At 34.3% G+C, this 21,418-nt stretch overlaps 2 protein-coding genes across 7 annotated transcripts; one reads left to right on the top strand and one right to left on the bottom strand.

The window, feature by feature from the left end:
• The first annotated feature begins 365 nt into the window (after positions 1–365).
• On the top strand, positions 366–16,599 carry LOC105842201 (cilia- and flagella-associated protein 57). Of its 6 annotated transcripts, XM_062668698.1 has the most exons (24): positions 366–685; positions 1,341–2,308; positions 2,878–3,027; positions 3,108–3,387; positions 3,483–3,599; positions 4,123–4,280; positions 4,363–4,475; positions 5,233–5,338; positions 6,750–6,891; positions 6,985–7,189; positions 7,521–7,738; positions 7,814–7,962; positions 8,141–8,555; positions 8,642–8,782; positions 8,855–8,995; positions 9,068–9,211; positions 9,280–9,511; positions 9,590–9,783; positions 10,398–10,494; positions 10,772–10,941; positions 11,304–11,483; positions 12,010–12,204; positions 12,498–12,616; positions 13,373–16,599. In XM_062668698.1, the coding sequence occupies exons 2-24, from the start codon at positions 2,244–2,246 to the stop codon at positions 13,560–13,562; spliced, it is 3,921 nt and encodes a 1,306-aa protein (XP_062524682.1). In that variant the 5' UTR covers positions 366–685; positions 1,341–2,243; the 3' UTR covers positions 13,563–16,599. The 6 variants fall into 6 exon arrangements, with proteins under 6 accessions (XP_062524682.1, XP_062524681.1, XP_062524683.1 ...); XM_062668697.1 differs by lacking the exon at positions 10,398–10,494 and adding an exon at positions 10,171–10,267 and having other exon boundaries at positions 366–2,308; XM_062668699.1 differs by lacking the exon at positions 13,373–16,599 and adding an exon at positions 12,790–13,299 and having other exon boundaries at positions 366–2,308.
• Positions 15,531–20,094, bottom strand: LOC101742899 (probable very-long-chain enoyl-CoA reductase art-1). The gene is made up of 5 exons (XM_004930105.5): positions 19,879–20,094; positions 19,431–19,789; positions 17,679–17,895; positions 16,407–16,599; positions 15,531–16,058 (listed from the first exon to the last, which is right to left on the bottom strand). Exons 1-5 carry the CDS (start codon positions 19,882–19,884, stop codon positions 15,931–15,933), a joined length of 903 nt encoding a protein of 300 aa, XP_004930162.1. The 5' UTR covers positions 19,885–20,094; the 3' UTR covers positions 15,531–15,930.
• Positions 20,095–21,418: the final 1,324 nt, after the last annotated feature.

The raw sequence follows: 21,418 nt of genomic DNA, 5'->3' as shown, positions 1-21,418 counted from the left end.
AATAATTTAAAAGCAGATATCTTGGTAAATTAAATTTCCTTCTTTTCAAACGCCATTGACTATCGAGAACATATAATGCACGTGTATTAACAGTTTTATAGTCGTAAATATGCAGTATATTTACATAACATGACGCCATCAGACTACATAGTACTATGTACATTATGACGTAGTCTATTCTTATAGGTACTTATATAAAATATGAAGAATGTAAAAGAAGACCAAGATGTTCTTGTATTTTTTGGCGTTACGTTTAATACAACATATTGTTTAGTCTCCTGTTTATAAAAATCATATTTAATTTGTATGTAGGCAGTGTGCGGAAATTAATAGATATGTGGTGCTATACGGAATTATTGTTTAAGGGTTCCGTATCGACGGAAAAACAATTGTGTTTTTTACATTCACACGGCATGCGGCATACCACGCGCCATCACAACAGATATATATATATATCCCTAATTAATACCTAGAAACAATTCGTTTATAAATCTAATTCTACAATGTGTTTTCAGAGTTTTTTTTGACTTGAGTACATTGAAAGCAATTTTAAATGTCGGAAATTATAAAATGCGCATTAAATGACTACACCTTCTGTTTCATTCTATTAAATTAAAATCCGAGAATTTGAAAATTTGGAACAGAAATATTTAACGAAAATAGCTGGCTTGAAGCGTACTATAAGGTTATTTGAGTAGTTTTTTAAAACCTACAGTTTATTTATTCTTTGAATGTTTAACACTTATGTAGTTAGGTGGTTTTATTGTGTTTAATTTATTATGGCTTTGAAATTCGTAAACGTTCAATGTAACATTTGTACTCATCATATGAATTCCAATACGTTACAAAGTAGTCGATTTCGGTAAGAAATAATAATAATAAAAAATAAGTATAAGTTTGAACTTTATTTGTACTAAAAATGTTCTGTTGAATCACGCAACCAAGGGACAGCGACACCGAAATACGAACGGTAATGGACTACCTTGGTGTTATCGATCCAACAGTCCCACGAAAAATTGAACAGTTTAAGAATAGAACGTCATGTTAGTCAGTCTTTTATACAAACTCAGTTACACTTTGTTTAACTTATAACTATCAGAAGCATATAAATTTTTTAATATAATGGAGTCATTATTGATCAAAAACTGGTACTTCGAATAACATTATCGAATATTTGGAGTATTGATTTTGGTAGAAAGAAGTTCACTGCCTACTTGATGTTAAACAGTTACCGGACATCATATTATTGGTACTCTTCGACGCAAAAGCTGCCACCCAACTTGACATAATAAATAGATAGATATAGCAAAAATAATAGTGATGCGATGTTCATATTTCAGCGTGAAGGGAAGCAGCGACTTAACTCGGATGTCGGTGAGGATGCGCAGATGACATTGAGATTAATCAAAAAGATGCGGTTAATTTAACGATGCGCAGTTCTTTGTTATCTTCATCTCACTTTAGATGTGGCTACGTAGTTGAAAAAAGCGGCTTATAGCTTAATTTATTGTTTAGCTATATAGCTAACTTTAAACACGTACAAATAAATATACAAACGAAAATATACAAAAAATCATATGAATAAAATTAAACTAAGATTGTAGTTTCGTGGGCGCTGTCGTTCGTTAAAATTACTTCGTTTTAAAAAAATACGAATTTATATTTGAATAATCTTACGTAGTTCTGAAACTTCCTTTATTTCAAACATTTAGAACACTTCAATCTGCTATTTCTACTAAGAAGTATTCAATCTATTAAAACAATATTAAATAGCACTATATTTGTAAAAATAGATCAAAGTTGGGCTATTATTTATAACATTTTCATGAAGTTTAATCAAGAGATTTTCTCTTTTTACTTTCTTCGAGATTCAAATTATATTGAGAAGGAAAATTGAGAAAGAATGAAGAGAAATATCTCACTGTTACGCGGCAATAATAACTAACAAGCAGGGTGGTGGTATATTTGCACTGTCACAATATTCCCTATCACCAGCCATATTCACATAAAAAATATAGTCACGACAACCACTGAATGTTTACCGATTTTATCCACCACAGACAAAACGTAAAGAAAGTTTTTTTTTATTTTTAATGAAAAATGAATCTCCTTTCACCATTACATGTTTGTATGGTTGCTATGACACCCCATAAATGATAATCAATTTTGAGACTATCTAGTTGATTTTGTTGGTTACATACTGCTATCTTTTATGCGCTAATTTAAAGTTTACCTAGATAATCATGGCCCTGAATTCGCCGCCGAATCTTTCGGCTCGTATATTTTATGGTCTCCGCACAGATATTCAGTGAGTACCTACCTACCTATTTTAAATACACTAATTTTATGTGATATTAAGATATATCTGATTGGACGGCGTATAAAAAACACTAAAATCTAGTTAAAATATCCTGAAAATTAAAATCCTAATAAAATATCCTAAAGTTTGTCATGGCGCCGCAATTCCAAGGATCCCTGCCACTTTCCGAGAGTATCGGAATACTTGGGGTCAACATTTCGAAGTCATTTAAAAGGCAAATCCAAGTTGGCGACCAAAATGCTGGAAGTCCTCAACAGAGCGAAGCGGTACTTCACGCCTGGACAAAGACTTTTGCTCTATAAAGCACAAGTCCGGCCTCGCGTGGAGAACTGCTCTCATCTCTGGGCCGAGGCTCCCAAATACCAGCTACTTCCATTTGACTCCATACAAAAGAGGGCCGTTCGGATTGTCGATAACCCCATTCTCACGGATCCTTTGGAACCTCCGGGTTTGCGGAGAGACTTTTTTTTATTGCTTAGATGGCCGTATGACTGTCTACAAAGGCAATGAAAAAAAATCATAATAATGTCCCTTACTAAAATAAATGGCCTACACAGATATAATGCGCACTATTTATCGGAATCTGAAATCATCTACCCTGCTGGGGGAGTAATCGTTATTCACGACCATCTACAAAAGAAACAAAAATTTATTCGATTACAAGACAAACATAAACCAATTAAATCTCTGGTACTGGCACCTAACAGGTAATTCTAGTACAGTTTTTCGCTGCAATTTAATGAATGATTTGGAGCAGTAACTAATTAGTCATTATTAATCACAACAGGCGTTGGCTTGCGCTAAATGAAATTGCCGAAGAGGGTCAAAAACCTATTATTACCATCTATGACCTAACTACGTACAAGAGACGTAAGATCCTAACGGTTCCATTCGAGAATTCGACCGCAAGAGAATTCGCTTGCATCCAGTTCACGTTTGATTCTAAATACCTCGTGGCAATAACGGGAGAACCAGATTGGTGCTTGTATTATTACAATTGGGACAAAGGAAAAGTTGAAAGTCATGCTAAAGCTCAAAATCCAAGTGGGCAAGGGACCGTTGAAAGCGTAAATTTGTCATTATTTTATCATTAATATTTCAAAAAATTACATAGCAATATGAAAATACTGCGGAAATATTTAACTTTTTATTGTTTTATCAGGTGCAATGTAATCCATCAGACGCTACTTTGGTGGTGATCACGGGACCGTACACATTTCGTATCATGAATGTTTCTGAAACTGTCTGGCGCCAGTGGGGTTGGTGTAAAGCCGAGAATGTGAGTACAGTGCTTTACTCTAGTTAGGTTCTTATAGTAAAGGTTGTGGCTCGCATCGAGTACGGCTCCCATATTCAGAGACGGGGAGTCGCAAGTACAAGCTTTTCTATTTCTATTTCACTCACGATGGAAGAGGGCCTTTTGGACTTTTGTATGATCTGATCTTAAATATCGTTGGAAACCTTTAGATTTAATAATCTACGGAGGGACTGTGACTCTTTCCATGTCTATTTTTAGTGCATTAGTAGACATGCGGAGGCTAGGCTTATTTCTAGCATTGTTGATGTACATGAGCAACAGTGATCATCGACTACCAAGTGGGTCTATCCCCCCCCCACCTCGGGATGGGGGGGGTGACAATCATGCATCTGCATAAGTACATACTTATCGAATTTCCCTCATATCAATTAGCTGGCAAAACTCCCTGCCTACGTAGTAATCCTACGCATGCTAAATTGCCTTGTGACCAGTAGAGGAATTCACTAGTTAAATAATATTTCTGTTAAATTCTGTTTATGGTTAGATCGCCATAACAAGTTGTATGTGGCTCACACCAGATCGAATCTTGTTCGGCACTGAGAATGGCGTCATCATGATGGTCGAAAATGGTGAACTACGCCAAAATTGCATATTTCGAGCAGCTGAAGTAACAGAATTTTCGTTGAAGAAAGTAGAGGCCGAGTAAGTATTAGTTTTTTTTTCGTAGACCATATCAATATATTATATACCGAGAGATAAATTAAAGAAAACGATGATGTAATAGGGCAGAGGAAGGCGACAAGACAAGCACTACGAGTAAACAAGATAGCACGAGTGATTCAACAGTCTCTTTAGATGAAAGCCAGCCAGTTACTTGTTTTGTAAACTTTGCGAAAGGTAAACTGTTTGTTTAATTGGTCATGACATTATCAAACATAAAAAAGGAGTGGTTTTGTTATTATACTTTTCTACAAATACGTGTAGTAGCATATTATGTGTATATTGTATTCGAATGATTTCATATTTTTATCAGTTACCACCCATTATCATTCCTGGTATTATTTTATTAAATCGGCGCATCGTTACTTGGTCTAAATTTGTACGTTTTTATTTATTTATTGCATAGATAGATTTATGTGGTCCCGGCTCACCGGCTGTTAAAGAATTATCGGAACTTATAAACATCACAGCGTGGATGTCACCATTTAACGTAAAACACTTGGAAGAAGTCTCAATTTTATTACCAACGTTCTTATTGCAAGGCGTGACTGCTTCACGGCAGAAACAGCCAACATGGTGATACTTACCTGTGTGGACTTACAGTACGCCCTGGACCACAAGTTTCTTTTTTCTATTTATTCTAGTAACCTCGAGGGGTTATTCTAGATTTACCGAACTAGTAGATGAGTTCACGGGGCTCAAACCGGGAGTGTTGCTAACACTGGCCCTAGCAAGAGCAGTGCTTCGCAGAATCTACCATCGGATCGGAAACGCGACCCACTGAGAAGATCCGGCGAGAAACTCAGTGGGCTGTGTCTATGGGTTAATTTACTCGCCCTTACGAGCCCTTCGTCGCAAGCAACGGGTTCGACGAGAACGGTGACCGGGATACCAGTAATAACATTCCATCTGACTCTTTTCTCTGAAACTACAGGCTTTGCATATGCTTGTGGCCCCGGCTACGTACACATGTTTGAGAAGGAAACTCCTCATCACTGGAGGAAAAGAAACTTATTTAGAATTTCGAGAAAGTCTTATAAGTAAGTGTAGTTTATTATCTAATTTAAAATAATTTATGCGCTAAATAATTTTTTTCACAAAAGCTTAGATATAATTAAAAGTAATTTTACGTTTTACCCTTGCGTTTTTATTGTATAATTGCATTATATTATTGCCGATGTTTTGAATACTTTAAAGTTTTCGTGGTCACGAATGACGTCAGTATTTTAATCACGTCACGTCACGTCAGTAGTTTTAATTACGTTTACGACTCGCGAAACCCAAAGAAAATACTGGAAGGTTAGATTTAATAATTAAAAGGTTATATTTGAATTGTTTAGTATTTACGAATATTTAAATAGTCTGATAATTAGACTGACTTGGTGGTGCAGTAGTTAGAGGGTTAAAGTTGGGGAGTTCGCTTACCACGTCGGGTAAACAATCGTGTGATGAAAAGGTTTGTTTGCTCTTTTTCTGGGTGTTTTTTATCTATATTGTATGTATTTATTTAAACGTGTATAATTATGTAGGTAAGTCAGTCTCTGGTAACCCTAACCCGGGGAATCCTAATTTGGGGCCGGATGACTGTGTGTGATTTGTTCCTAATTACTCATTTATTATATGTAATTATTTTTTATCGTTTTATCGATTTTCATTCATATTACAACCTATTCCTTCATCGTGGAAGTCATTCGTGAACACGTAAATTATTAGAAAATTTGGTACTTGTCTGCGGTATTTGAGCACCGGCATAGTCGTATCGCTCGATACCAGTGCACTGGGCGTCTCATCCTGTAAGCCACTACTATTTGAAAATAAATTGTAGAAGACTTGTAGATTAAGTGCTACGATAATGTAAGTGCAACACACAATATATTTCAAGAAGTATTTAATACAATAATTGGATATATTCAAAGAAGTTTATGGTGAGGCAGACCCCATTCCCGATCCTGCGGACAGAATGGAAAGAAGTCGACGTCGCCCAAAACACGTCATTTCGGATCCTCCCGATCCACTAACGGTGCTTTTAGGTACCTCAAGCACCGATCATCGTCCTCGTCGAACCGTCGCTTGCGACGAAGGGCTCGACGAGTAAATTAACCCTCAGACAGCCCACTGAGTTTCTCGCCGGATCTTCTCAGTGGGTCGCGTATCCGATCCGGTGGTAGATTCTGCGAAGCACGGCTCTTGCTAGGGTTCGTGTTAGCAACGTCGTCAGGTTTGAGCCTCGTGAGCTCATCTACTAGTTAAGGTTACGCTGAAATAGCCTCTCAAGGCTCTCAGCTTACGTAGGAAAAAAAAGAAAAGGTGAGGCAGGTGCAAGCACTCAGTGCTAATAGTGATTTCAATTTGTGTATAATATTGAGTAATCCACACGGATCTTTACCTGATATTACAAAATTTATAACTTTAATAATGAAAGTCTATTTGTACATAATCTTTTTTTTGTAGACATACCCGAGAACACCCTGTATGGTCAAATTTGGATGCAATACAACACATCACTATCGATCCCAACCAAGAAACTCTGCTCATTACAACGTTGCGAAAACAGCTGTATCATGTTAAATTATTTGGACAACATATGCTTCAAGTAAAAATTTAATTAAAGAATTTTCCTTTATCATAACGAAGGTATATTAAATATTTCATATGGGTTTTTGACTTTTCGGGTGTATTTTTGCAGAATCCGGAAATACCTTTCACAGAATTAGGTCCGTCGATGCATTACGGCCCTATAAATTCACTGTCGATGTGTGCTTGGAAGCCCATATTTATGACATCTGGGGAGCAAGATAAAAGCATCAGGATATGGAATTATATGACTGACGACGTGGAAATGATCAAATTGTACCAGGAAGAAATCCATTGCGTGTCTCTGCACCCGGCTGGTTAAATTTATTCAAAATGATCATATTCAACAATTAATTTAATATTTTTTATCGCATGCACTGACCATCCAGTGGTCGAAATTAGACCGTAATCGCCTGATACATTTAGTCGCATTTCATTTATTACTTTTTTTTTTCTGTTTGTTTAAAGAAATCTAAATATTAAAAATAAAAAAAATTACCCTAAACTCGACAATAGCTAGTTAAGACTTTTACAAATTAATCGGTCAACAAGTGGAGAAATTTGTACTTTAACTGTTTTTACCTGTTTATTCAATTATATTATATTTTAACGTGATAAGAGCCTTCATGTTTAATTATTTTTTTCTAGGTCTATTCGCAATCGTAGGATTTTCAGACAAGCTTCGTTTCATGGTTGTGCTGATTGATGATTTTGAAGTGATGCGGGAATTCCCCATACGTAATTGCAAACAAGCAAAATTTAGCACGAACGGTCACCTTTTTGCAGCAGTAAATGGCCAAGTGATCCAAGTTTTTTCCTCAGTTTCATTTCAAAATGTTTATAATTTAAAAGGACACAATGGGAGAGTGAGTTTCTTTTGACGTAGGTAAAAAAAAAACAATTCAATGAGTCAATAAACCACTATCAAATTATATTTCTAGATAACGTGTTTGGCTTGGTCAGCTAACGACTTGACTTTAGTATCTTGCGGCACGGAAGGCGCCGTTTACGAATGGAGTATGTCGTCTGGGCAAAGAGTCGGAGAAGTTATACTAAAAACGAATCAGTTTAAAGCATGTGCAGTGAATAGGTCAGAATATGAGTATAGTCACGTTAAAATTAATTTTAAACACAAATTTTAGGGTTCTTACAACAATTTTTATTTACTAAAAATCCGTTAATAAATAGTGTTTATAAAATAAATGTACTTATGTGGATTCAATTAAACTTATTTAATTTATATCCTGAAAATTTTCATTTGCATCCAGTATCGGAAAAACTACGTACGGTCTCGGAACTGATGGAGAAATAAAGGAAATCGGATCAAACACTATCAGACGGAATTTGGGTTTGATTGGATGTGCTCTTGATACGATCGTGTTATCGCGTTCCGATATGATGCTTTTTGTAACCGGTGGTGATGGAGGTGTAACGTCAGTGCAGTTGCCGCTCCTCGACAAGGCTGTTTTTAATGAGTTTCACATGCATAATAAAAAAGTAACTTGCATAGCTCTAGCTTACGACGATCAAACATTAGTTTCTGTAGCTGAAGACGCTTCCATTTGCTTATGGAGACTCACGAACGCTGATGGAAGAGCTATTGCCCTTGAGAAAGATTTCGCATACTCCAAGGAGATTCTTATTAGTAAAAAAGATCTTCAAGAAAAAATTAATAATATCAACGTAAGTTATCAACGTCTGGAGAAATAAATGTTTACCATTGAATTCGTCTTTTGTTTCGTACAGAGTATCATTATTTGTTTATTTAGTTGTTGAGTACAAGGATGAGCGAATTGGAAACGGAGCACACATATCAGCTTCGTCAAGCTGAAGCAACACAAGCCGAAAAACTGAAAGAAGTCCACGAAGGTTATTGCGCTGCAATAGAGGAATTAAAAGAAAAGAACGAGGTAAGATTTCGTTTCTGTGTACCAATAATTAAAATTCGTTTTCATTGAAATAAACTACAACATCGATTTCAGCTAATGGAAAGTGAACATACGCACGAAATAGGTATGATTCAACAAGATATTGCAAAATTGCGGTCTGGTCACGAGCGAACATTGCAGGCGCTCGAAGCGGATTTCAATGTCAGACTTATTAACGAGTACGACAGATACCAGGTAAACGAAATTCCTGTTGTAATTTGGCTGCTTATGTATTAATCTATATGCAAACATTTCTTCCTAATGTAGAGTCTGGAAGACAAAACCGCCCGAATGCGAAAAGATTACGAAGAACGGCTCGAGGAATTAGCTGAAAGTAAGCTTCAAGCTCTTCGAGAAATTAATAATATGTTTGAAGCTAAACTCGAAGAAAAGGATTTACTCTTACAAGAGGTAATTAACATTTTTTTAAATTGCTATAGCCTTCTATCAGCTCTTTATTGAAAGATACACGTTAATAGTTACAAGAACAAACAGACTTAGAAAGACGTGAACATGAAACAATAAAGGCGTCTATTGAAGAGGATGCTGATCGAGAAATTATTGAAATAAGAACGGCTTATGAAGTTCAATTGAAAGAGGAAAAGGACGCTAACGTTAGGTTAAAAGGTGAAACTGGACTTATGAAAAAGAAATTAATTAGTGCTAATAAAGAAATAGACGAGTTTAAGCATCAGGTTTCACAACTCAAAGGTAAATTTTAAGTAGATACTTATAGTAACACAATTTAAATAAAAACCACACAAATTTATTTTGAGTGAACATTTTTAGCTGAACACAAACAGTTTCAAAAGGTAATATCAACATTGGAACGAGATGTGGCAGACTTGAAAAAAGAGATTTCAGAAAGAGATGGAACAATACAAGATAAAGAGAAACGAATATATGAATTGAAAAGGAAAAAGCAGGAATTAGAGAAGTACAAGTTTGTGCTTAATTTTAAAATAACCGAACTTAAAAATCAAGTGAGTAAACATTACAAAAGATTTTGTGAATTAAACTGTTTCTGAAGTCTTTTCTGCAGATGGACAGACGAGCTTACGAGATCGTCTGGTATTGTGGTTAGAAATTACAACATGAAAAATGCCAATTTTTCCATACGATATTGAAGTCTCAATTGTATAGAATAGTGTCTATCGCATCCTAGAAATCGGAACGCAGGACTGCTTCATGGCACACAAAAAGACAGAATGGTTATAGGCACCTACCTGTGTGAGCTTAAATTACACCACATCACAAGTAAAGATAATAAAACTTTAAGATATTATATTTAAAAAAAAAACTGTTTACACTCGATTGATGTTCAAATAATCAAAAACTATTTATTGCCAATAAATAGCAATTTGTCATAGATTGAGCCAAAAGAACGTATAATAAGTGAGCTTAAAGTTCAGATCGATGACATGGAAAACGAAGAATTAAAGCTGTTGAACGTTAAACATGAACTTGGTAACTCATATTATTGAGTATACTATACTTACACTACAGATCTTTAAATTTAACTACATCTGGCTTCGTTGAGAAAAGTTACAGCTGGTTAAAATTAATAATAAATTATTTATAAAAATTTACCCTACAGATTGACCCGTTAGAGCGAAATATTAAAGCTAAAAAACTGCGTATTCTTGAATTAGAAGAATCATTGGAAACACTATTAAAGCAAAGATCGTTTCGCGGTAAAATTTTCAGTTGTAATTTTTTTCAGAGACGCTTTAGAATTGGAATGACTAATTTAAGTATTGTTAGTGTTTTATTTGCAAGATTAATAGTTAATTTATTGTTATTTGCTGCATGAAATTCATACCGCATTGTCTAGTTAATTAATAGTATCATGTCACTATTCGGGATTAGTTTCACAATAAATTTCCTGGTTCCGCATGTCACATAAATATTGTACTAGTACACCTATTTGTTCTAGTCTTTCCAAGTTAAAATTTTCTAGTGTTCTCTTAGAGCTAAAAATCAGCCAGTTAAACGAAAAATTAGCATCGGCCAAAAAGGATTACTTAAATGAAGCCGACAGGAATGCAATGCTGAAGAACACATTAAAAAAAATAAAGATTGATTTGCATAATATGACGGCAAATTTTCAAGATCCAATGAAATTAAAAAGTAATGTGAAGGTAAGTTTCTTAATAATCTTAAGAGCAAATTATTAATTAGAAAAAATTAGAAAAAAATTTAGACATCAAGACTATCTTCTTCTTTTTCTCCACCTTATTCCACTAGATGGGGTCGGCACGGCAAATTTTTCTCTTCCATTATCTTCAATCAGCCGTCATCTCAACACTCACTCCTCTCTCTCTCATATCGACATTCACACACTCCATCCATGTCTTCTTTGGACGACCTCTTCCCCCTCTACCTTGCACTACCATTTCCATACATCTCCTAGTCGCATGCATCTTTTCTCTACGCATCACATGTCCATACCACGCGAACCGTTAGACATCAAGATTATGACACCATATTTTAATTTAACCAGACACTGTTTCACAAATACGTTGAAGACATCGATTTCGTACGCAGCCGTGTGGCAGAGGATGAAGCTATACGTGAATTCAACAGGCAGAGAGATCACCTTGAAAAACAGGTCACAGCTCTCAAACAACAATTAGCAAAGTCACTTGGTGGATCCAAGAGCGATATCGGAAAAATTATGGACGTACGTACACTGTCTATTCTATAATATTGTTTACAATATGTGTTTGCTCAATGAAATTACAACTAAAATGATTGCTGAATGATTTTTTGGATTTGAATAGGTACATACTTTTAATTTTAAAGTTACTGTGTACGTTCTTTAGCAACGGATTGATGGCTTGTATGGTTTTGATATTTGACATGCCCTACCATTCTTTAAGAATCAAGCCACATGGAAAACCATTTTATAAAACTTTTATTCTCAAAGAAATATGATTACTTAGAAGAATACCCAATATGAATTAGTCTACATTAATTTTTATTCATAATATATACCTAGTGTTTTACGCGCCAGTTAGTAATTCGGAAAGGCGTTTAATTTTAACGCATACTATTACACTGATTTATTTCCTTCTCCTTGATCGCAAATGCCTTGAATTTACCCAAAGCACGGAAATAGGGTCATACGTATGGTTTAAATTTTTTAGCGATGTTGTGTATAAATAAAAATCTGTAAGCTACTAAGTTTTTACTCTGATTTTTTGTAGGAAAACTGCACTCTACTGGCTGAGATCAATAGTCTAAGAACAGAGTTAAAATCGACTCGTTCTAGATGTTTTCAAATGGAGTCAATGCTTGGCTTGTCAGCGCGGTACATACCGCCAGCCACGGCTCGAGCTAAACTTAAGCATGTCACCGAAGATCGCGATAAACTTGATGAAGGCTTTAAGCAGAAAATTGAGGTAACTAATTGGACAAACGAAAGACTAACCGTCTACCGCAAGCCGCATTGAGGCTACGGCGTCCAACTTTGTCGTTTCAAGAATAAAAATAAATGTTGCACTTTTTTCTAATATCTATTGCACTTTAACTCAATGGTATATTCATGTCATTACCAATTGTTACTGAAATTGGTAATGAAGTAGTCGACCTTTTTAAAGTTTATTTTCGAGTTTAGGCTTAAATTTGCTTATTTTTTATTTCATAATAAGATATTTAAGTTTATAATCTAAATAAGTTATTACTACATTTTTAGGAAAGAGAAGAGATAATCATTGCTTTGAAAGAAGAGAATGAACGTCTATTAGGTAAAATACGATGTGTAGAAAATTCGGGGACAGCTACAGAAGATCCAGACGGGGCTAAAAATGAAATGTATTAATTTTTACTGTAGTAATGTAGTAGTTTTAGTATCTATTTTGTAGATTCACTTTGTTATCATTCACATATAGATTTAAACAATAAAGAGAGAGTAAAGGCATCGTAACCTTAATAATACCTATCTACTAATTTCAAACATCTTAAGTGGTCGTTTAATTTGTTTCTAGCTATTCTAGATTGGGTCATACAACTTGGCGTGGCGTTCAACAAAACGTGATGCCCTGATGAGGCACAAATTAAAGAAAAAATACCATATAAAACAAGCCAAGCAAAAATATATATATTTAAAAAACGTAGAGATTTTTTTTTAATTGCTCTTGTAGGCAGACGAGCATACGGCCTAACCTAATGTTGAGTGGTTATCGTAGCCCATGGTCGTCAGCAATACCAGAGTCAAGCCGCTGCCTACAAGTGCTTGGCAAGAAAGTATCCAAGTAGGAAAAAGACACTGAAAGAATCCATTACCAAACAGATACAGGTCAAGCAAATAACAGACTTAAAAATTACAAAATTATATATTTGCAAATTAACGGTAGGCAGAGACTTGGCTCTGCCCTTGGCATTGATGAAGTCGATGGGCGACGGTAACCACTCACCATCAGGTGGGCCGTATGCTCGTCTTCCTACAAGGGCAATAAAAAAAAGTATAACGTAGTGTTGTTCTGTTTATGTTTTAGCACTTATGGAAGGAAGTAGGATCATATTTTTATTTTTAGATTATACACATATTAAATAACCTGATATTTTTAGATGGGTACAAAGGTCGCCCCTTCAAACCGAAACACATTACTGCTTCACGACAGAAATAGGCAGGGTGTTGCTACCTACCAAGCCGGACTCACGAGACCGTTTTACCACCAGTAATTACGCAAATTATACTTTTTGCGGGTTTGATTTTTATTACATGATGCTATTCATTCACCGTGGAAGTCAATCGTGAATCGTTTATTTGCTAAGTACGTATTTCATTAGAAAAAAAAATGGTAACTGCCTGCGGGTTTCATGCACCGGCACAGTTGCATCGCTTGATACGAATGCACGGGGTGTCTTATCCTTTAGGCCACGACGACTTTACATATTCTGATGGTGCTGAGCAATATTTTGACGTTTGTTAAGTCCGCAGGTAAATGGCAAAAAACCACAACTATTCTAAATTTCGTGATGACTGTCAGTGCCTCCCCCTCAGCCGCTACGTACCTACCTAAATAATGGCACGAATTCTTAAGCCGGTTTAGAAGGTATATTTTGTGTGCGCAGTTAAATTTTTTCTTTCGAAACTATTAGAGAAAAATTGATATCAGATCAGTTCAGTGTTGCACTGAAGGCTTTTTCCTTCATTTTTCCTTGAAGGCTTTCTGTACAAAGTTACCGTTTTTACAAAGGGACACTTGTTTACCGTCCGCCTTGGTTGGTTAGCTATTGGTAAGCAGCCAAGATGCAACGAACTTCAAATACTTATCAATATGTATCTCACAGCCTGAAGGTAGGTTAGGTTAGGTTTGGTAGGGTATTGTTAGTCTGCAAGCAATCTTCGAACCTTCGAAGTCGTGTTTCGGTTTGAAAACCGAGACTTCCCACCACATGTTTCAAAGTCAGTGGCGGCTTCCACGTTGTAGTATATAGTGGTAACTATGGGCCCCTGTAACCTACTTAGTATAAAATGGGCCGAGTTCTTTTACCCATATCTATATATATGAAAATGAATTGCTGTTCGTTACTCTCGCTAAAACTCGAGAACGGCTGGACCGATTTGGCTAATTTTGGTCTTGAATTATTTGTGGAAGTCCAGAGAAGGTTTAAAAGGTAGATAAATATGAAAATGCTCGGAATTGAATAAAAATACAATTTTGTTTTTCCTTTGATGTGTCCGCCGTCGGACGGATTCCTTTTGTTTGTTTTAAGTTTATTTTATAGAAAAGTTTAGGTATTTTATGTATCGTTTGAGGCACTACGAAGTCTGCCGGGTCAGCTAGTATGCAATAAAAGTCAGAAGGTGCCTGCAATAAAACTTGGTTTTAAGCTTGCCATTACAAGCAAACAAACAATTTGGAAAGGAAAATTTAGTCAAAGTGTAAGACTACTTTGGAATATGTATTTGGAATTTGACATTAGTTCTAGAAATTCTTTGTAATATATAATATTATAAACTAGTCAGATGAACGACCCAGCGATATAAGCTGTAACCCGCATCCATAGATGCTACATCGTGAATGCGTGAGTACTCGAGACACTCAAGTCAATGTTTAAATTGTACTAGAAAAATCACCATTGGCGCTACACTTTGTATGCTGACAGTCACTCAGAGAGATTAAAGCAATTAAATAAATAAAAACTTTTATAGCTACCTGAACTCAATAAACCTCAAGTTTCATATACATTTTTTTTTTTTGATCCGACATAAATCGACAAATAAAACGATATTTGTTAAGACGGTGTCGTGCCCGTATTTATGCAAGTGGCAAAAAATTGCGTCAATTAAAAAAAAGGTGTCTTAGTATCGTCCATACCTACTTTATTTTTACACCCCGATGAGTGCAAGTGAATTGAAAGTAAAAACCTTTCAGAATTTAAGGAAAAATATTATTTTGATTGATTTTTGTGTAAAATCTAGAGCTCTTGGGATGTTTAAGGTTGTGGTGAATAGTGCTTCTTAACTTGCCGAAACAAAAAAACAATTATTAGAATAATTGTGGTCAAGATACTTGTAAATGTTTTAAAAGGTGTCAATTTTCGAAGGATTTCAAATGTTTAAAAAAAAAAATTTTTTTTTCTCGTCTTTTGATGAGCCGGCCTGACTGAGGCAAGACTCTTTAGTATACGCTTAATTTTGGGATACCTTGCATATTCTATGTTGATGACAAACTGTATCGGGAAATGTATAACGAAAATTATAGAAATAAACGATAAATACAGAAACTGTTACTTTATTATTTTTTATTGAATAATAACAAAAACAATAAATGCGTGCATTAATAATCAAATGCTTCATTCAATTCAAGTACAAAAAACGTAAGCTATTCAAAACTATTCAATATTTCATCTAACTTATCTATTTGATGCCAGTCCTATTATAATAATCCTATTTATTATTACCACACCATACCGTAGCGTACCAAAATAAACAAAAACCACTGCCCTCTAATATGTCATCCGATACCCACCAAGGCACCAACCAATACCTATTCGATATATCGAAATTATCAATGTCAATATTTGTAAATTTTTTGTTTGACCATTACTTACAAAAGAATAAGAATAAATATACTACTTGTTGCTACGCGAAGCATAATCAAACTTAGTAATTTAATTTATAGAATGAATGGGAGAATAGCTTTACGGCCTTTGGGGTAGTCTGGGAATTCCTTCTTGTAGTTGCGATGTTTACCGATGGCCCAAACGGCCATCTGATAGAAGCCTGCCGCAGCGAACAGACCCGCTGTAATGAAACAAAAACGTTTTTTTTTTTCTTTCAAATCATTTACATTCCAGTTAATTATTGCGTCAATCGGTATTAACGTATTACGAACTAACTTGTGTCCTCGTGTGCGTAAAGATTTTAAATGCACATAAATTATCACATTAATTGTCGAGTTCAGCGTTCATGGCGCTTGTTGGTAACGTAAGAAGAAGAAAAAAGGATTGTGTAGAATAATCAGTTTTTTTTTTTTAATCATTTTTTTTTGCCTACCTATGCTAGTAGCCTCGAGGGGTTATGCTAGCTTCACCGGATGTACTATCATAATGCTATATATTTAACCTAGTTGTTTAGATTTTGTCAGCTTACCTGGGGCACATTTAGTCATGATAGTGAAAAATAGCCAAGATCCGAACTCATATGTATAGTTGGGACAAGACACGAAGTTTAAAAGAAGAGAAAAGGGGTTTCCGTCCGGTTTAGGAATGCGGCGTATCTTCGTGCCGGGCGGACGAAGGTTCTTCAAAAGTATGTGAATGCTCAGGTTTCCTAATTCGCAAAGCTGAAAAACATTTAAAAAGTTTTAATGTCATATATTATTTAAAATACTCAATCCGAAATTTCTTAATCACACACACATATTCCAATATTTCAATTGAAATAAAATTCAGGACTGTAACACTTTAAAAATGAACCATAAAGTAGCATAATTACTGCATCATTAATTGCAACATTCCAGCTCACTTCAATTATAAATTACAAAATCAAGGTACTCATCCATTAAAGAGTTGAATGGGTTAATTTAGCCATCAATTTAAAGATTTCATAAGATTTATGCGAAAATATAACTCGCAAATTAACACAATTCTCCTGTTATATTTGAAATAAAATAAAATTTAAAATTACAAACTTTCGTCTCTATTTAAAGGTCAATAAGCTAATAATAAGTCAATATGTTAAAATATACACTTACGTTACATATTGTTTTCAATCATTCGAAATGGACTTTGGAAGCAGCAAGGTTAAATGTTTTTATAGTCAGCATTAATGAATAAAATAAATAAATTCAATGGCAGTAACTCAATTGTACAATAACATAAAGAGTCTTTACTTTTACTGATTAAGAGGTTGATCTATATAATAATATAGTTCATCAGGCATTTAGTTTAAAGATTATACTCCATCTGATTGTTCTAGTTTCTTTTTTCATATTTTTATTACGACATTTCATTGTATGTTATTATATTATGTATTGCTAGTTTGATTATGACTGATTTTTATGAAAAATTTACACTATTCAAAATCTAAAATGGAAAATATTTAAATCTGTTCCGTACAAAATATCAAAACTGGCAAAAGTTTGATTGTACAAATTATTTTATCTGCTATTTTACTAATTGCATCTACTACATATCTGTTGTATTTTATTTGCCTTTTTTATATTATTTAGTACTTAATTATTAAAACAATAATCTACTATTATTAATGCTTCCAATAGTTTATTTATGACATTACATTATTATGTTTTAAATACTTCTTTTTTTGTTCAAACCACTCCTTGTAATATATCTATTCAAATATTATTGTTGTGTCATTAAATTTAATTTGACAATTAAAAAAATCATGTTTAAGTATACTCACAACAAAACCTCCAAGTCCTATGTAGTAACAAGTAGTACAGGGAGCAGTGTATAGGGGATGGTTCACATGATAAGCCACATAGAGGGCAAACAACCAATAATATGCACAGTTTCTGAACAAGTTCTTCAATGGCATCGTACCATGTGAAAAGCGATGAATGAACAAAGTTTCAAACAACCTTTTGGCATAGTGTGCTGACCAACATATTGCTGCAACTCTGAAAGAAGTAATTGACACTTAAATTGTGTAATTATTTATGAGATTGAGATATTATGCACACTTTTAGCCCACTTAGTGTTAAGTAGTTCAGCCAGCTGGACATCAATAAGTGACATCAGAAAGATAGGAGCCTGTCAAAATAGAGATAATTATCACGATGAAAAGTCTATTTAATGGAGTATGCAACTTCGTAAGAGCTCCTAATAATAAACCATGTTGTCATTATAATGAGAAGAGGAAGTGGAGATGGGTAACCTTTATTGTTTTAGAAGTGGAACAAAACAGTGCTCAATAAAAAGAGAGAAAAAAAGAGGTAATCTTGTTCGGTGGACTGACGACATTGTTCAATCAGCAAGGTCAAGAAGTGTAGAAGACATGGTGATTTATAGGATAAGATGTCTAGTGTACTATTATCAAGCAATGTGACTTTACCAGTGTTCAAATTCCACAGCTATGTACTTTTTTTTACTGTAGTATATGGATGTATTTAACTGGTATTCCCAAATGAATTTCACAACGCAGAAATAACATTGTGTAATTAACTTAGCATACTATATATACCATACACGCCGAGCCAAAATCAGGGAATCAGTAATTTTTATCACTTTGCGATTTTCATTCTAAAATTTATAAAATGTGATAATTTGCACGAAAGATAAAAAATAGTAACTTTTGCTGTCTTGTTTTTAAGATATTTTAAAGGGCTATATTTTATTTTGATAAAACCACAACTTTCTATTGAATTTGCAATCCAAGGCATTTAGTACAGTTAAAGGGTCACTTCCATATGTGTTTTGTTTGATAGCTGCAATATGTGGCTTGTAGGTAGCATTTACATTGAAACCCCTCACGTGGCTCATGGGTGAACCTCATGGCCTGAAGGTCCAGTAAGAGCACTGTTGCCTAAATGAAAATACGTGATTTTTTTATGTGACATTCAACATGATACAATCAAAACCCACCAAAAATATGATTTACTATACAATTGAGACATAAACCCTGCTGTAAAGTTAATGGAAGCATTTAAATTGTTATATCAATGGGCTCCAGTAACTACTTATGATAGCCTGTTCAAGAACAGCCTGGTATAAAAATCTGTGAGAATAATTCAGGAGACAAAAAAGACATTAGGGCCTGAGGCAAATTAGTTTCAAGAGACAAGCATGTTTAGATTCATAATGCGAGTAGTTAATTAAGTAAATTCCAAATTCCAAAGTAGCTAGTATGTAAATTCCAACAGGATGATTTGATTGTTTTGCAACAGAAATAGGCTGCTACATACCACTGTGGACTCATAATACCAGCAGTGGGTGTGCAAATCTATAATTTTTATCTATTGACACTTATGACCGAATGATAAATAATCCTGTAGAATATAAACACATATAAGATTCATATTTGTTTTTAAAATAATCCCTTGAATCAATAATAATCTGCTCCTGGATCCAAATCCAGGCCTAATTGTATTACTTAATAATATGCCAGATATTTTACACATTAGGCTATAAATTATTTAAATAAACGACAACTTACGTAGCTACTTGCTCAGGACTTGACGTTTGTGTACCATATAAAATCCACGGTCTTTGATACACCCACAAGTAAACAAAGAGTGGTCCAGCATATTCAGCTAAAAACACATTCCGCCAAGATACTTGAGGTCCAAGATCTTTTAAAAAAAGCTTGGATCCGTCTTGAATATTAAGGGAATTCAGAGTATCTTCATCTTTCAACGTTTTGCCTTTAGCCTCCAGTTTGAGGGCCTGACGATCTGGGTATAGAGATTTCTTCACGCTCTGTTGGATTTTTTCTTTTACATTCTTTATCGAACTTTCACCTGTAACGTGAATCTTGCCGAGCGGTTTCGCGCTAGATACGCTCAGAATTTCAATCTAAAATAAAGAAATCTCGTAGTAAACAGAGTAGAAATTAACGAAAAGTGAACTAGAGCAACTATTCAAAATTAAATTAAATTTGATACCTCCATATTGTGCTTATCAGTATAACAATATTAATATCTACTAAGCTCAATAATTAAGTACAATTACTTGGGCGTAAATTCAAACAGAAATGTTAAAATGAAAGGTCATTGCTGTACTCTTGATGAAAGGTTAAAGTCAAAGTCGTAGATTCTATATTTTTTGGTACAATTTTTCTTTATTAGGAAAAGCAAGGGGATCTACGCCCATACAGCTTCAATAAAAGTCATAAATAAGACATATTTATGGTTATAGTTATAATCTAAGCATACTGTCTATGGTTATAGTCATAGTTAGATTTATTTTCTAAGTACCGTAAAATGGTAAAATGATTAGGGATTGAGAGGCGAATCGGGAAAAAACCGGGAAAATCTTTCGACACTCAATATTAGTTATAAATTCGTTGCAAAATCTTCCATTTTTTGTAGTTTAATAGTAGAATGTTGAAAGTTTACAAAACAACTCTGAATATGCATGATAATAGCTGCTAACTTATAAAAAATCGCGTTTCAAATTAACTTTCTGTAGTGGTAATTATTTTAGTGCTAGAAACTTTGCTCTCTTTTATTTATTTGATAATAATAGAAGACGACTGTGATTTATAAACGTTATTTAGTGTTTGAACCATCATGTATATTAAAGGTAAGTCTCAGTTGTTATTGGTTTTAAAGTATTGGATAAAATTAAAATACATGTAAAAATCTGTTGTTTTTGGGGTTATTGGGGACGTCTTAGGTACAAATAACAACGAAAAAGGGGTTAATTGGGATGAAAATACGTGAAATGGAAACGACCTAAGTATAAATAGGTACAGGTTTCTAGGGTTGTCTATGTAGTTACAATAATATTTTTTAAATTTGTTGGTAAAAATTTGGTTTATTCATGATGTTTTTGTTTAGAACTTTTATTCAAAATTATCAATGTGTTATTTTATTTTTTGGTAAATATTTATATTATCAGTTACGTATTGTTTTCTATTTTTGGATATGCCTCGCGTGTACGTATCAAAGAGTGCAGATATTATCCCTTAATATTATAAACAGCAATTGGGAAATTGCCAAATTGGGAATAAGTCTTTAGTTGAAATAGCTAAGCAATTTAATATAAGTAAGTCAATTTTGCACAGACATGTAATAAGAGCAATGAAATCTCAAGGTGGACAAAAATGTCTAAGTAATACATAATAAAATATTTAATATTTGTTCAGAGTGTCAGTTTTTCAATGTTTTTTATTGATGATCACTTTGTTGGTGCAACTAAATAAATAAATAAATTAAAACCAAGTAGTGCCCACCCTAGCAAATTTCTCATTTCGTCCCAATTAACCGAAATTTCCGGGTAAATAGGGATTACACCTATTTTTGCTTTTTTTGCTTAAACTGGAATGCTAGTTGCATAGTTTTAAATTGGACAACAAAGATGCCCCCAAGACTTAATCATTTTGATCCTGATATAGCATTATATACATCTACAACTACCTTAAAATTGGTCATAAAGTTGGAATTTGTCCCTAATCGCCCCATTTTACCGGTACCTACATAC

Source organism: Bombyx mori, chromosome 5, assembly GCF_030269925.1.
Source record: "Bombyx mori chromosome 5, ASM3026992v2".
Lineage (NCBI taxonomy): Eukaryota > Metazoa > Arthropoda > Insecta > Lepidoptera > Bombycidae > Bombyx > Bombyx mori.
The sequence above is the reverse complement of the archived record's forward strand: the minus strand, read 5'-3'. Positions and strand labels throughout refer to the sequence as shown.

What these genes read in the sequence shown, in the direction of transcription:
- LOC105842201 (XM_062668698.1), top strand. Translation starts at nt 2,244, where the DNA reads ATGGCCCTGAATTCGCCGCCGAATCTTTCGGCTCGTATATTTTATGGT. An exon ending in GGTCTCCGCACAGATATTCA is followed by an intron (nt 2,309 to 2,877) that starts GTGAGTACCTAC and finishes TGGCCTACACAG; the next exon opens with ATATAATGCGCACTATTTAT. An exon ending in GGCAAGGGACCGTTGAAAGC is followed by an intron (nt 3,388 to 3,482) that starts GTAAATTTGTCA and finishes TTGTTTTATCAG; the next exon opens with GTGCAATGTAATCCATCAGA.
- LOC101742899 (XM_004930105.5), bottom strand. An exon ending in AGTCCTGAGCAAGTAGCTAC is followed by an intron (nt 17,896 to 19,430) that starts GTAAGTTGTCGT and finishes TACTTCTTTCAG; the next exon opens with AGTTGCAGCAATATGTTGGT. An exon ending in CATGACTAAATGTGCCCCAG is followed by an intron (nt 16,059 to 16,406) that starts GTAAGCTGACAA and finishes GTTTCATTACAG; the next exon opens with CGGGTCTGTTCGCTGCGGCA.